The sequence below is a fragment of the Rhipicephalus microplus genome, chromosome 2, assembly GCF_043290135.1.
Source record: "Rhipicephalus microplus isolate Deutch F79 chromosome 2, USDA_Rmic, whole genome shotgun sequence".
Taxonomy (NCBI): Eukaryota; Metazoa; Arthropoda; class Arachnida; order Ixodida; family Ixodidae; genus Rhipicephalus; species Rhipicephalus microplus.
The window spans coordinates 288,988,630-289,005,992 of NC_134701.1; the positions used below are offsets into that span (position 1 = coordinate 288,988,630).

General features: G+C 44.2%; 1 protein-coding gene across 5 annotated transcripts in view; it reads right to left on the reverse strand.

The window, feature by feature from the left end:
• LOC119177839 (uncharacterized) overlaps window positions 1–17,363 on the reverse strand; it is a 355,504-nt gene that overhangs the window by 16,034 nt on the left and 322,107 nt on the right. For all 5 annotated transcript variants that reach the window (XM_075882235.1, XM_075882234.1, XM_075882231.1 and 2 more), the window contains one exon: window positions 5,223–5,303. In XM_075882235.1, coding sequence (XP_075738350.1) covers window positions 5,223–5,303 — 81 coding nt within the window. The remainder of the gene's footprint in view (window positions 1–5,222; window positions 5,304–17,363) is intronic.

The window sequence follows — 17,363 nt, forward strand, 5'->3', positions numbered from 1 at the left end:
CGAGAATGAATATGGGAAACACTACAAAGACCGACAAATACAATAATCTCGAAGCTTCAGGACGTAAACAGCAAATAAACAAATAAACACTTGCGTTGCGAAATTACAGGCCACAAAGCGCAGAACGACGACATGATAAGTTCGAGGCGGAAGAAAACTGCACCCGAAAATGCTGCCATGTTGACTTTCTCTTCCGTAGCCCTCTTTCTGCCGCGGCCTTCTGCAGCACTTCTGAAGATCCACGTCGCGTCATCTGCTCGACGTCCTCAAGGCGTCTGCTTTGCTTTTACTCACGTGCATGCAGACGCTACGGCAACGCCGAGCAGACGACGTGGAGCGGTTGTTGAGCAGTGCTGCAGAAAGTCACAGCAGAAAAATGGTCATGTTAAGGAGAAGTCTATAGTGTTGTGGCGCTATCTGAATCTGAATGAGCAAACAAGTGGCGGAAAATTGTATATAGAAATCAGTATAAAACGACAGTGAAACGTCTCTTTAAGGAGGTAGTTGAGCGTTTATTGTTCGTTGTTTCAGCAACAGAAACAAATTGCAGTCACGCTAAAAACGTCAAGCAGCTCGAAACTTGCAGCGCACACCTCAAGAAAAAAACACGCACGAAAATAGCATACACTGGAGGAGCGCAGACTAACACCATCACGATTCTTCCTGCGTCGTGCGTGAGCAGCGTGCTCGTTTCGTAAACGCAGCCGTGGCCGAGTGCGAAGTGACCTTCGTCCTCTCCCGAATTGCGACGTCTGACAAACGCCCGAGCATGAAAGACCACGCTCCGTGGGACCGTCGGGGTGGCACTTCGTGGAGGCGGCGACCTTGAGAGCACGTCGAACGCAAGACCGTCGCGCCATCTCGCCATTGATAACGAAAACGCGATTAGGTTTTAAAGCTCTGAGGACTACCAAATGGTGTATGGTGTGTATATTTTTCAATATCCCTTCCGTGGCAGAAGTACGTCAGCTAGCCGTGGTGGACCCCGCCATAAAACACTTTTGTGTTAGTATATACTAAGAAATTGCAAAGAAAAAAAAACAGAATTCAAGCATTTGTAGCACGGAATCGTACCAGCAACCTCTCGATTCCCAGAGCGAGGCGCTAACCACTTCGCCACGAAGCGTACGTTGCCTGAAATGTTAACAAGCCATTTATATACACTTTACACCGTTTGGCAGTCCTCAGAGCTTCGAAACTTTAGCGCGTTTTCGTTAACAGTGGTAAGGTGGCGTGACGGACACACGTTGAGCTCGCTCTAAAGGTCGTCACCTGCACGAAGCGTGGTTTCTCCTGCGCGAGCATTTATCAGACTCGTAATTCGGGAGAGGACGAAGGTCACTTTGTACGCTGCCGCGGCCACGTGCACAAAAAGAGCGCGCTGTTGACACACGATGCAGAAATAATTCAGACAGTTGTTCACGCTTGTCCTGTGTACACTTGTGCGCTCGTTTCGAGCGTCTTTTTGAACAGCGTGCTTTAATTGAGCGTCGAGCTGTGACAGTTGTTAGACCACGCTCGTATTCTGTACGCTAATTTTGTGCGTACTTTCTGCTTGAGGTGTGCGCTGCAAGTTTCGAGCTGCTTGCCGTTCTCAAGATGATTTATCAATTTGTGGCTGTTGCTGAAACAATGTACAATGAAGGCTCAACGACCCCTGTAAAAATATGTTTCACTTTCGTGTTATACCGAATTTTATACAGGGGGATTAGCCACGTTTTTTGAGTCTATTGGCTCAAATAAATTTCTGGAACCTAATATGTCATATATATGGCCCCTTAGCTCACAGTTCAATGTGTGTGATTTTTTACCGATTAGCAACTGCGTATGATCAGAGTCCTTCAATGCTTTTTTGGGTCATGAAACTCCTCCGCAACGCTATGGGTAGAGCTTGCTATGTCACTGCTGCGGCCATGAGGTGGCGCCACGAGCGTGCAGAGGGCATTGAGTAGAGCTTCGCTGCATAAGGAGAGCTGAGTACTCGATGACTTAGGTGGAATCGGCATTCAGTTTTCCGCATCCCCCCCCCCCCCACACACACACATTTGTGCGACTGATGGCTGTCGGAACTGCGTGTTGTACATGAGCCATGATGCCAAAGACTTGCTGTGTGCGGCGTTGTCACTCCGGCAACAGAGGTGCGAGTGAAAAGTTGTTGTTCAGTTTGACGAGGGGTGGTGACGAAAAGGACGAATGGAAACGTTCAATACTGCGACAGGAAGTATAGATTTACCGTCGATTCTGAAAACTTTATAATGTGCAAAAACGTTTTGATGCCACCGATTTTGTTCGAACTGATGACCTTGTAGTGAATGGAGAAGGTCCCTTTGTAACGCGAAAAGGCCAGTTGCAGGCCGTAGCTGCTTCTGTCGTAGCTTCCTAGTTTTTTTGTGCCTTAACAGTTTATCGGGTGTTTTGCATTTTTTTCTTGTTTGCAGTTGTTAAAAGTTTTCTTTTTCTTTCTATGTCTCAGCAAAAAAATAATGGTTTTTTTAATGTACATTAGTTCAGTCTGTCTTTTTTTTTTTCATTAGCTTGCTACCTTCATTTACTGGCCTTGCACAAAACTATTCTACACTAGAAACTGTCTTTCATAGCTATCCAATTTATTATGTTATTTTTCAGTATTTTTTATGTTTCCTTTTCAATCGTAGCCTTCTTGTTTTGTTTGCTTTAAATTGGTGGCTAGACAGTGTAAAGTTCCTAAACTTATGCATTGAAATAATAAGCAGTTTTACAAAAGTGTGGACTTGGTGGACTCTGCGCTTTCTCAGCCGGGTACATTTGTGAGTACTTTGCTCGTGTTGCGTTTTTGACGTTCTGAATAATATGAAAAGCGCGACAGAGCCTTGCTAGTAAACACATGTGCTTAATTTCTCTGGGTTAGAGAAGCATGACTTGCTATCATTCAATCAACTCTACCCTGTGAGCAGTCTTCATCACTAATTTCGTTGCATCACTGTGCAGACGCAGTTCAAAGCAGTCAGACTAACACAGTTTGTGATTTGTGAACGTGCCACCATACTCTACTGCCTTTGCTACGTGGCGCAATGTAAAGTGCGACACAGTTTCGCTCATGCCATACTGTACGCGTAACATGCCGTTGTCAAATCAAGTTACACGTCGGAATTGATTAGTACGTGGCTGCAACCTTGGAGTTAAGGTTTGGCTATAGACCCTAGAACTTAGCCTGTGTCGCTGCACATGGTCGTTACCTTGGGAAAGATTCGTCATTCTTAATTTCAAGTGTTGCCAAATTTATGTGTGTTAGGCAGCAGCTTAGCTTTTATAAACTCGAAACACAGGGATGTAGAACATTTATTTTATGAAGTGTGGTCCCGCACCGCGCCGTAGGTTGGCGCGGTTGACACTGGTTCAATTCTCACTGTGAGACGTCATTTTGCGAGTTGGTGGCTTTACACGGCTTGTACAGTGACAGATAATTAAGTAAATAATGTATCTCGGAATAAGTACTCGCATGCTCCACCTGAGGGTAAGTAACCGCACTGGAACAACATATATCCAGCGAATATTACTGCATCCAACACGGATTTATCGCAGCCTTGATGTCTTAAAAAAAAAAAACTTGCGAAAATAAGTTTTCACACGTGAATGAAACAACTCTATTGTATGTCAGGCGAAGCATCAGTGGTAGTTGAAATAGTGTAGTTTGGTGCAAGATTAACCATTGCATCGAACCGGCAAAACATTCAGGCAAGAGCAACGTGCGCGCACGCATGCCCTCCCCCCCCCCCCCCCACCTGTTGATCGCAGCGACCCTAGCAGCGGCTTCCGTCCCTGCATGAAACTACGGGCAGAGTTTCATGAGGAGAAAAGCATTGAAGGACTCGGCTATGGCCTATTGAGACGTCCTCAAAATCTATGAAGTTAGAGCACGTGGTGCAGGAATTTGAATGTTCTTTTCCCGCATTTTCTCACTTACCAAGGGTATTTTAGCGGTAATAAGGTGTTTTCGGTATATTTTTAAGTGAATTTGTGATTTACTAATTTGCAGAAAAATCATCGTTTTTCCTTTGGTGTTTCTTTAACTCGCCGGAGTTGCGCCTGTAGAAGGTTGCGTAACTAAACTGACCTACAGGTTTACTGGACATGGTGACCGCTTCTAGATAGAGGAAAAAAACGTGTAATTACATTCAAATGAATGTTACCGAACCTCAGGCAGCCAGAATGAAAACAGAAGTTTTTTTTTCTTTATGCCACTTTTCATGATAATGCCGTGGTTTTAGGAAGTGAGACCCGAGGTAAATAGCCAACTTGTTTCTGTGTGATCGTTCGGGTACAGTAAAACCAGTTAGGCTCACGCCTATGAATTCATAACTAACCTGTCCCATTTTGTGACAACCAGTTCCACACGGCTTTTCGTAATTGATGTCAAGAGTTTGGCGAAATCTCTCCTGGCCGGGGAAAGTCATGAGGGGAGAAAATCTCAGTGCTGACTAAAGTAAAAATATATTCTTAGAAAAGTGTTGTGGCTCCCACATGGTAGCCGTGTTCTGAATCGGGGGCCGAACCGTCTTTATAAGAATATATTTCAACTTTGGTAAGCACCGTGTTTCCTTCATCCACTTCTTGTAAGTGTTGATAAGGCTTTCCATAAGAAAACACAATCAGCGATGTTTGATCAGCGATGTTTTTGGAGTTCGTAACTTTTTATGTAATTACATGTCTTTTAAACAACCATTTGTAAACAAAAGTGATTGAACTTCAAAGCAAAAATGCAATTAAATGCCACTATTGAAAAGTATTCTACGCGTCTATATTCAGATTTTGAAACAAAATAATTACAAGACTGCAGTGAAACCAACAATAAAGTAATCGAAACCACGACAATTGAAAATTGCTTTTAATTATGAATCTACTAAAACTATGTATGAAAAAGAAAACGGTAATGAACGGACTAATGAATAGCGATCAATTTTTCAATGAAGCAATGATACATAAGCTATAACCGAAGCAGTGATAAACTGGGTATACCAGCACGGCGACATTTCAGCAAGCGTTTTTCTTTTTCCTATCCACAATGACAAAGTTTCAACGTGAATACCTGTGCTTATAAGGGTCCTGGGCATGCATTCAATGACTAACGTGCGGAGCGACACGGCATTCATCTGAAATTCATGTTCCAAGCGGACAATTGAGCACAACCGCGATAGGCCCGCTTTGCGGCCACGTTTGTTGCCGGCGCGCTTTGGCATGCCTACCTGTCCAAGAAAGCGTACCGTTCTGCCTCGGTTATGCCGGTATTCCTGGTACAGAGAAGACACGCACAGCAAGCAGTACACCTGTTAAGAAATAAAGAGCAAAAATTAAGCACCGACCAAAGCTTCCAGGTTCTGCTGAGCTGACAATCAAATAAATAATCATCCCCGAAAGAAACCCCAAAACGCGGAAAATTATTGATTTTTCTAATTCTTGAAAACACTTTAATTATATTAAAGAAATCACCGAAGTGCGAAGGGAAGTTGAAATAATATCTTTAATTAATACGCATAGTGAAAACATGCGAAACTATGGGCAAAAACACATTACCACTTTTTAGCATTGTCTCCACGATATTTTCCATTCGGTGTAATGTACGTTTGCCAGTGCATAATAAACGTTACTTTTGATTCCTTCAGTGCATTCCTGACTTAAACACTCGACTACTCCAAGTCATGGACAAACGCACTATTATTGAGCGTGACAAGCATGGATATAACTGTAGTTGCTAGAAAAAAACGGAAATAATCCCAAATTATGCGGCAAGCGACTTGACGGAAAAAGAAGCTGAAATCCCCCTTATCATAAGCACAAATAACAATTCTGGTGTAGACTAGCAAATGTTAAACATCTATAATGAGTTACAACTTTACAAGGCAGGGGCTCCTGCCTTGTAAGGTCCTCCTCAAAGGCGGACACACACAATCCAGCCCCAATAGGCGTGTACTTCAGAGTGACGTGATGAGCCGGATGGCCGTTGACCGCGCCTGCGGACAACGTTGCTGAGAGCAAGAGTGAGGCCACTTCTTTAGTCGCTGAAGTGATCGGCTGCCGCGCTTCAGCCATGTGGGCGGGGCCTAAGCAGCTGAAGAGAGGAAGACAGGAACTGTACGAGAGGGAGTACGAAGAAATAACCGACAGGACGAGCGCTCGTCCTGTCTGTTATTTCTTCGTACTTCGCCTCTTCTGGTTTGCGCTGTTTCAACCTTTTACCGTGTTTGAACAACTATATAGCTCAACCAAACGCATTTCTTAAGTTGTACCCGACCATATATAGTTCGTATTTCAAGGCTCGTTCACCCCTTAGGCAGTGCGACAAAAGTGGACGTGTCGAAAGCGGAGGAATCCTCTTCGGCGAGCAGCTGAAATGGGCCGAAAACAAGGCTGTGCGACAACGTATAGCGGTGAGCCGCGTCGCTTGGGGACTGATGTTTAGCACTCTTTGAATCGTTCCGCGTTGCCGCTGTCAGTCAAAACGCCATGCGGCGGTGGAGCTGGTGTAACTTCGGAGCAAACGTAAGGTTGACCCTGAAATGACACCACACCATGCACCACACCACCGGAGGTGGCTCGGGTGGACAAGCAGCGCCACGAGATGGCGACGCGTTCGCGAAAGCGCGGTATGCCCTGCTTCCTCGCCGCATGGTTCGGGTTTTCAGGCGAGGCGAGGCGTGCATTCGCCATCCCGCCGCTTTGAAAATCTACTTCGGCTCTTTGGTCGCTCCACCTTCGTCGTGGAGTTTTCACTGTGCATTCAAAAAAATGTCTGATGGGTCTAGCAGGCTGCTTAAGCTGTTTATTGCTGTTAAGGTTTTTTTTGTTGCACCAGGGACTGCGAACATAAGTTATGATCTTCACGAACTGACAGACGCTGTCTTCGTGCTCATCTTACGCTGTTGCTTCGCTCTCAAAAGACGTGCGCCAATATGTCCGGAATGGGATGCACTAACTCTGATGGACGAGTGAAGGAGAACATACAGAGAGAGAGAGAGAGACAGGGAAAGAAATACATTAAAAGACAGAGGAAGGGCAAGAGAAATTGATAGAAAAAAAATTGGCAGATCCCACGTACAGTGGGAATCGATGATATGCGAAGCATGAATGAGAAATGTTGATATGTCACTTTAAAATAAGCACAAACTTACGAGGTGAAGGTAAATGATGCCGTGCATGAATTCTGTGTCATGATTATCATGTTGAGATGTATCGTTTACTTTCGTCATCTATTCACGTCACGTGATACCAAATTTAGTATATGTGCAGCTAGCGAAACGGCCATGAGCCCGCTATGAGCGTGGTATGTTGTCACGTTCTTACATGACACGCGTGTCAGGGTTATCATGTTTGCAGTAGTCATATAATTCGTCATCCATTGACGTCACGTAACACCAAGTTTGGTATGTGTGGAGCTAGCAAAACGGCCGCGAGCGCATCATGAAGGGCCCAATATACTCCAATGGAGCGTTGACGTGCGCGCACGTTGGGCACAGTGACGCTAAGTTAGCAAAACGTGAGCACTCTATAGTCTGACGCCAGGCGCGACCAGCTTTCGTCGGCGCGGCCAGACGGCCACCGGCGCGAAATGCGACATGCTGCATTTCGCGCCGATGCCATAGAGTAACATTACTCTATGTCGATCCGTTACCCAGACAACACTGCGTCTCTCTCTTTTCGTGACGAAGAGACGCCTGGACGCGCTGAAACGCGCATGCATCAAAGCAACGCAGCGCGGCGCACGCCTGCGAGTGAATGGCAGGACCGTCGCCTGGCGTGGCAACGTCGGCGTGACGCGACGAAATGAACGCCGGTGAGCACGCGCACCGCGTCACGTCGAAATGTATTGGCGTTTTGACAGTGGAATGTGGTCATGTTCTCTCATGACACGCATCTCATGATTATCATGTTTGCACCAGTCACATACCTTCGTCATCCATTGTCGTCACGTAATACCGAATTTGGCATATGTGAAGCAACGGAAACGGCAGCGAGAGCATCATGAGTGTGGCATTTAGTCATGTTACATAAGACGCATGTCGTGATTATCATGTTTGGATGTGTGATTTACCTCATCATGAGCGTAGCATGTAGTCATGTTGTTACATGACGCGCATCTCATGTTTATCATTTTGGCACCAGTATTATACCTTTGTCATCCATTCACATCCCGTAAAACCAAATTTGGTATAAGTGAAGCTAGCGAAATGACCGCGAGCGCATCATGAGCATGGCATGTAACCATGTTGTTACATGGCACGCATGTCATGACTTTCATGTTAGAGTTTGTCGCTTGTGTTTGCCATGCAATCATGCCATACCATACCAGTTTTGCAACATGCCATGTGAATGAAATCACCGGAAGAGCTGTAGGACCATGGAATGTAAAACATGACATTCATGGCATACATGTCATGATTTGCATGTTATGACTCATGAAATATGTTCTTCATACAGTCATGTTATGCCATACCAAATATGGTACCAATACCATTATCGAAACGGCCAGGAGAGCTAAATGTTGTAGGCGGCTAGATAGATAGATAGATAGATAGATAGATAGATAGATAGATAGATAGATAGATAGATAGATAGATAGATAGATAGATAGATAGATAGATAGATAGATAGATAGATAGATAGATAGATAGATAGATAGATAGATAGATAGATAGATAGATAGATAGATAGATAGATAGATAGATAGATAGATAGATAGATAGATAGATAGATAGATAGATAGATAGATAGATAGATAGATAGATAGATAGATAGATAGATAGATAGATAGATAGATAGATAGATAGATAGATAGATAGATAGATAGATAGATAGATAGATAGATAGATAGATAGATAGATAGATAGATAGATAGATAGATAGATAGATAGATAGATAGATAGATAGATAGATAGATAGATAGATAGATAGATAGATAGATAGATAGATAGATAGATCGCTAAGAAATGCTTCGCATTTAAAAAGCAAAAAAAAATTAAAGGTGGCTGATCCCCCAGCATAGGAATGGGTATGCCACGAAAGTGAAACGTGTCTTTAGAAAAGTAGTTGAGCATTTATTGTGCAATGTTTCAGAAACAGCAACCAGTTTATAACTCGCGTTACGAACGACAAGCAGCAGCTCAAAACTTGCAGCGTGCACCTCCAGCAGAAAGCATGCATGAAATTAGCATACACAGGACGAGCGCAGACTAAAAACTGCCACAATTTTTTCTCCGTCGTGCGTCAGTTGCCGTCGTGTGTCAGTTGTTTACTTTCGTAAACACGGCCGTGGTAACTTGTGAAGTGACTTTCGTCCCGTCCCGAATAGGTAGATAGCAAAACGGCACATCGTCTGCTACGGTACTCCCGGTTCGAGGCCCATCTTTTCGCTGCTTCAAGGTGCTTACTGTTGGTGCGCCGTGTAATCAGGAAGGGAACACGTACAATTCTGTGACGTGCTTGTGCCCGCTTGCTCATTGATTGTGTTTGTCAATCGTTTTGGCGAATAAAGAGATAATATTTCACGCATTTCAGAGAATGAAGCGAGCAGTGGAAATGGGCAGACACGAAGAATGGTAAGAGGTGAGTTTCGAGCGCAGCATGTGGTTATACTTTGAAGCTTCCGGTAATCTTGTGCAGATACACCTCGATTCAGTATTTTCGAGCACAAACGCTGACCACTTCCAATTAAGTCACACGTATGAGTACGTGCTGTCAAATCTTAACATACGTAGGATGACAACATAAGTACGCGTACTCTGCCCGATAATGTACAACGATATAGTGTATTTGCATTGAATAGTCTGCTTCGCCAACTGTCCGTAACACTCATGGAAACATCTGAGTGCGTAAAAGGCCCTTGGGACAAAACGACCGCTCAGTAATGGTATCATGGGACGTAAAACGATCGAAGTCAGTTTTGAAGGAATGAGTTGCACGGAATGGTGTCTCTATAATGCCATACTTCCAAGTGCTGATAGGCTGTGTTATGCATGTTGACTTCGAATATTTCACATGCATTGCATTGAAACATAATGTTTGCGTGTGTGAGGGATCGACATTTCATGTAAAGGGAGATGGTGGGGCGTACAAACAGCCAGAAAGCCACAAGCGCACATTTACATTTTTGTCTAATAAACAGTTATTGTCATTCACTCTATCGAACCCGGGATGGTATCTTTGCCACACAGAAGTAAGTAATTGTTTTACGTGTGAGCCACATGAAAAGAAATGAGCGGATATTTCGTAAGTTCATGACGTGCCGAAAAATTTTTGCATGCTGCAAAACAAGCATGTGTCTGGAAATGCGTGTCATTTGAATGAAGATATGACCACTCACATGATCACATAACGATTTTTTTGTGGTGGCATTCGTTATTCATCTAAACCACATAGCACTTCAAATTTGCGGGAAAAGTGCACCCTGCAAGTGCGGGGTGGAACTCACCGAAACTGGCAGCGCTGGCAAGAATGCCCATGCGGCGGCACGCCACTTCGAATCACAAGTGGATGCAGGCGGGTGCCATAGCCCACAATCATTTGCGTGAGCCATGATCTTGCTATCCACCTAATACGAGTCTGATAAGCGCGCGTGCAGGACAGACAACTGATAACGAAAACGCGCTAAAGTTTCGAAACTTCGAGGACTGCCAAACGGTGTGTGGCGTATATAAATGGCTTGCCGTCAGCACTCTGGACAACGCACGCTTTGTGGCGTAGTGGTTAGTGCCGCGCGCTGAGAATCGAGAAGTTGTCGGCTAGATTCTGCGCGACAAATGTTTGTCTTCTGATTTCTTCTAAGCAATCTCTCAGCACATATTTCTTAACGTAACTTCCGTGATGGAAGTACGTGAGCGGAGCCGTGGTGGATCTCGGTATAAAACACTTCCGCGTTAAAGAAAGACGAAATGCGAGAAAACATATAAAAGCAGAGCAGGAAACAGACACAGAGTGAATTTAAGATAGAAAGAAACATTCACCAGTAGGAAATATGAAAAAAGTGAAACAAAAAGATAGGAAAAGAAAGCAACATTGAGATTTAGGGCAATAGTGAGTGAGATAAAAAGGATGAGGAAGCGAGAAATATATATCGTCCCGAGTCGTTGGAAGTACTATAGGTTCTTTCAATGTATCGCCGAGGCGATGGCTTTTGAAAAAAACGTAGAAGAAGCGCGCGTGTCTCGTTCTTTCTAGGGCGAGAGCTGCTCTTGACCTCTGTCTATTACCGCAGATGGCAATGCACAGAGAAACAGAAAAAAAATAGACACAGAGAGATAGAGAGAGAGGTACAAATAGCGAGAGAAAGAAACATAAATAGATAGAGAAGAAATAAATAAAAAATAGACAACAAAAAAGAAATAGAAGAAAAAAGAACATGGCCACCACCGCGCTTCCTTCAGGCTTGACACCATTAGTGCGAAGCTACCTCAGTTTTGTTTGATAGGCCTTTGTCTCTCGTTCTTTAGTTTTGCGTTTTAATGTTCCCGAAAACGATCATTGGAGTTCCAAGTCAAGGAATGTTTGCCTATACTACATGTCCCGAGGAGTCAGTGCTTTTTTTTTCTTCCTGATGTATGAATAAAATATCTCCACGTGCTGAGGCATGCCTAGCTCTGCTTCACGCACACACACTTAAAGGATATTATCTTTCCTAGGACGAGTTTCAATCATCTGAAAAGAAGCTATATACTGGTTTCCACAAGAAGAGTGGGTGAGCTATACGACTCACAAAAGCCACTAATCCATGCCAGGATGTGTGCTTTGCAAAAGAAGACGCTTGAAGTTTTCTTACCAGCCTACTCTGAAGACACCAAAAAATAAATGAAAGAATGTTTGTGCAAAAGTTCTTCCTTAATGAAATGTGAAGTGGAAGAAGAAGAACCAACAGTGTTTCTGTTCCTCTCTGGATAGAGATGCTTCCAGTACGCCACTCCGCGAGTTTACGAAGCTCCCAGCGTGTCTTTCAATTCTCCGTTGCATTCAATGCCACGTTAGATTGAATTTCCCGCGAATGGACACACGTGCACTATTCCTAGACGGGTAGGAAGGCCATAATAAACTTATAAAAGAAAGCGCTTCTTGCTGACAGTATTTTGGCGTGCTGGGGACCACTCTACCACAGAAAATAACGGGAAGAAGCACGGTGTAGAAATTGAAACAGTGCAATCACACGTAAAACGCCTTCAAGACGACAAAAGGTGCAACAACGAAGTTCCACCCGTAAGACTGCAGGACGTACCTTGCTTCAGCAGGAGAAAAGACACGCATTTGAGACAGTTGAAAGAGGAGTGCAGTTGAAGTGCCCTCGGTGAAGCATCATTTTTTTTTTCTTTTGTCACACTGCACAGGAGAGCTGGGCAGACTATAGCAGCTTTCAACTGCTTTCATTCTCAGAACAAAGAGGTCTAGCTTAGTCGAAGGAGCTTCAACGCAAGTGGCTCTACTGCAATAGTTGTCAACAATAACGAACAAAAAAAAAGCGTGAACAGCGAAGCACATTCGAAAACCTCAATGACCGTATGCGTTTGGCTCATTTTCGTTCTTTTTTTTCTTATTCTTTCCAGAGGGGGGTTGAAATACCTGGAGTACTGAAAAGTGCAGGCAAAGACTTTTCAGGTAAGTATTACAACACCGCACGTCTCATTTGGTCGCGGCTTTCGTAGTCTCATATTTCTTTACCTTCTCTCGAAAAAGTCCGAAGGCGGTGTGATTTTCCCCGGTGGAAGTTGCTGCTGCGTCGTTCCTCCCTACTTCTACGCTGCGCTTGGCGCATGCGCTTATGCGAGTCAACACACTGAATAATGATTAAAAGGACCATGCAACACTTCTTGCGCATGGTCAGAAAACGCTGCTGATCAGTTGCAGAAACTCCCGAGAACATGCAAGCCGAATGTTACAGCGCAGCGCGTGACCTGGAATTCACAATAAATTATCGAAGTAAGCTAAAATTGCTTTCTCTTCTCTCGACAAATGACGCGGGAAGCTCAAAAACTACTCGCAGAAGGCCATCTACCATTCATTGGCGGATTTAAACATGGTGTGCTCGGTCATTACAGGGATCACCGCGAGAGGTCGTGACTTGTCTATACGCGCAAAATCACACTGAAAAGCCGCGTATTCGAAGAAAGAAAATTAAAAAAATGCTGGAGGTCACGATGCGTGCGTGACGTATTTTCTCTGCCCATGACATCCCTCCCTCCTTAGCTTTCAGCGCTTTCATCGGGACGAGAGAAGAACAAATGCGATTGCAGCGTGCGATGAATCCTAGCAACTTCGCTCGTACTGGACGAATTTTTAAAATTTCTGCGTTGTTGAATTCATGAGGCAATAAGCTTTTTAGTGAATTTATTCCATGGTTACTTTAAAATTGTGTTTCATGGCCCCTTTAAAAATTGACTGACGTTTGCTTCTTGTAAACCTAGATAACACTGCGTGCGCTTCTCTCTATATTTTTACGTGACTGGTTCGTTACACGTGTGATCACTTTCTTGCGCAAAGCACTCCAAAGTATTCAGGAACCATTGAGATCGTTTTTGAATTGTCTGATAAGCTTGAGTGCACAATGAGAACGGAGGGGGGGGGCTGTTTTGTACGCGTCCTGTCACCGAACGGGGCAGGGACGAAACTAGAGGACGACAGGAGGGAATCGCACAGGATTGGTCGAGGCTCGCCTGACGATCAAGACGTGAGAATAGCCAGAAAATAAAAACCAGCACATAATGGCGGAAACCCCATTATATTAGAATACACTTTATCTAGCACACTGTAGGTCTGTCAATAGAATAGATACAAAACGGTCTCCAGACGGCATAGACTGGATCGAAACGTGGGCGCAGACGTTTGAAGTGGGCTGCTTTGTGTCTAGCTCACCTCAATCTACCTTCGATAGATGGATAGATGCTATGAGTCCCCAACATAGCGGGGTGGTGAAATGGGTGCCACCAGGCTCGCAAGAAAAAAAAGCAAAACTTTGTTTTTATGTTGACCTAATGCTTTATTTACTTCGATTATTTCGATGTTATTGTACCAAAGAAAAACGTAAACAAATGTTCTATCACTATGTCTCTTCAGGCTTCCATGACCTCATTTTCTCGCTATTTCGGTAGTTTATCTCTTTTCTGCGTACTTGTGGGACGCCCTCTCATGGACAGTTCAAAAAACAAACCATGCAGCGTCTCGGCGAGAGCATACTGTCCCTGCCACCACGCGACACTGCTGCAGTGTAGCACACAGCTTGGCAACGGCACTTGTGCTGATAGCCCGGTCAGAGGTGTGACATGGGAGTATTTACATACCCGGCGGCTTTTTAGGGGGGCGAAGCTCTCTATGCCGTGTGTCGTGCGTCCGCGATGTATGTAGTCGTCATAGTAGTAGGTAGCCACCACCGCAGCCGGACTAGAGGAGTGGCGCGAGCGCATCCTTTTCAATTGAGGAGGAAACCCGCGCACGTTAATCATAAATAAAAAGATAGTTGTTCCTGCCAGTGATGAAATAACTTACAGAGAGGAATATTGGTGACTTAATCTTCAATAAATTTTTGATTTGAATTTGGTGCTTACTAAAAAAAAACTAGCATCAGAAGCACGCACTTTGAGCACTATCTGACCAGAAAGGGTTGCCACGTCAAACTCGCTGGGCGTAACCTTCTTGGTTTTAGCAAGCTTTAGTGAGGATTGGGCCGCAGTGCCATGAATATAGTGAACTAGTATATATCCATGAACTAGAGGTGGTGAAAGGTGGGAAGTAGACACGAAGCTCAGGCCGTAAGTAAGTGCAACCTCTCGTTAATTCCTTGGAATGTCCACTAAATGGTGGTACTTCTATATGCTAAATATATGATGAAAAAATCTGATATGGTGGTACTTGGAGTGTTCACTAGATGGACAGACGCACAAACAGACAGATGGATGAAAGACGGACGCACAGGCGAATGCATGGACGAACGGACGCGTGGATGAACACACAGACGGACGTGCGGATGGACGGAAGCAAGAATGAACGGATGCTTCGCCCCACTCATTATCATGCACTCCGAGGATATGCTGTGATTTTTTTTCTCTGTGACCAACAAATCGTCCACCGAAGTATAGTCAAATTGCAACAGAGCCTGTCAACTCAAGTCATTAACACAAACAAATTGTTAAAGTTATCACACTCTTATACCTTAAGCTTTAAAAAACAAGGCCTACCAATACTTGTAATCATTCATAATAATCATTTATTTCTTCGTGCACCAAAAAACATTCCTTATTTTCTCAGCTCGCTTTCTGGCTGTTTGCTGCCTCTCGTCCTCTCGTTCCACCCTTCCTCCGTTATGTGACAAAACACTTACAATATACTGCCTCCCCCTTCCAAATACTGTTTGTTCATTCTGGAAGTGACGTGGTCAGAAACAATAAGTCTGTCATCTTCGATGCCACGTGTGGAAATGACAACCCGCCTTAGCGTAAATATTTCACTGACAACGGAGAAGGATTGGCCACTCTGGTGCAGTATCTGGCCACTACCTCCCACATGCATACGTCGAATACCTCACGGCCCTCAGTCCCCAGCAGCTGCGACGCAACTGACCACAGCGGCGGTCAGACCTGCAACGCAGCAGAAGGGGCTAAGAATCTCTGGATCCAGACAGGCCATCATTGGAACCTGAACTTGGCAACGTTTAACGCTAAAACCTTATATAGTGAGGGAAGTCTAGCTGTACTATTCGAGGAGCTACAGGGTGTTAAATGGGATATAATAGGGCTCAGTGAGGTTAGGAGGACAGATGAGGCCTATACGGTGCTACAGAATGGGCAGGTCCTTTGCTATCGAGGCTTGGCTGACAGAAGAGAACTGGGAGTGGGGTTCCTAATTCACAGAAACATAGCTGGCAACATAGAGGAATATTATAGCATTAATTAAAGGGTGGTAGGTATCGTAATTAAACTGAATAAGAGATACAAGATCAAGGTGGTACAGGCTTACGCGCCTACATCCAGCCATGATGACGCTTCAGTTCAAAGCTTCTATGAAGACGTGGAATCGGCAATGAGTAAGGTAAAAACACAGTATACAATACTGATGGGAGACTTTAATGCAAAGGTAGGGAAGAAGCAGGCTTGAGACCAGGCAGTAGGAGATTATGGCATCGGTACTAGAAACGCCGGAGGAGAGCTACTAGTAGAATTCGTAGAACGCAATAATTTACGGATTTTGAATACCTTCTACCGAAAACGAGGAAACCGCAAGTGGACATGGAGGAGCCCTAATGGCGAAAATAAAAACGAAACAGACTTTATAATGAGTGCACACCCAGGCATCGTGCAGGATGTGGAACTGGTTGGCAAGGTACGATGCAGTGACCAGAATGGTACTGTCTCGAATTCGCTTAGACTTGAGAAAGGAACGACAGAAACTGATACGCAAGAAGCCAATCAATGAGCTAGCACTGAGAGGGAAAGTACAGGAATTCAGAGTCTCGCTCCAGAACAGGTACTCGGATCTTAATGAGGAAACCAACCTTGGCATAGATACAATGAATGAGAATCTGACGAGTATCATTACGGAGTGTGCAGTGGAAGTTGGAGGCAGGGTAGTTAGACAGGACACTGGCAAGCTTACCCAGGAAACGAAGAATCTCATTAAGAAGCGTCAAATCATGAAAGTCTCAAGTGCGACAGACGAAATAGAACTGGCAGAGTTTTGCAGAGTTGATTAATAGGTGTAAGGTATCCGATGTAAGAAGGTATAACATGGAGAGAATTGAACACGCTCTGAAAAACGGAGGAAGCGTCAAAGCAGTGAAGAGGAAGCTTGGGATAGGCAAAAATCGGATGTTTTCACTAAGGGACAAAGAAGGCAAAATAACTACCAATATGGATAGGATAGTTAAAAATAGCGGAGGAGTTTTACAGAGATCTGTACAGTAGCCGGGACAACCACGACTTTAATACTATAATAACTAGCAGTAACCCAGATGACACCCCACCAGTAATGATAGAAGAAGTAAGAAAAGCTTTGGAGAGCATGCAAAGAGGCAAAGCTGCTGGGGAGGATCAGGTAACATCAGATCTGCTGAAATATGGAGGACAGATTGTGTTAGAAAAACTAGCCACTCTGTTTACGAGGTGTCTCCTGACGGGAAGAGTAGCAGAGTCTTGGAAGAACGCTAACATCATCCTAATACATAAGAAAGGAGATGACAAGGACTTGAAGAATTACAAGCCAATTAGCTTGCTCGCTGTAGTATACAAGCTATTTACAAAGGTAATTGCTAACAGAGTAAAGAAAACATTAGAATTCAATCAACCAAAGGAACAAGCAGGATTTCGAACAAGCTACTCAACAATCGACCACATTTATACTATCAATCAGGTAATAGAGAAATG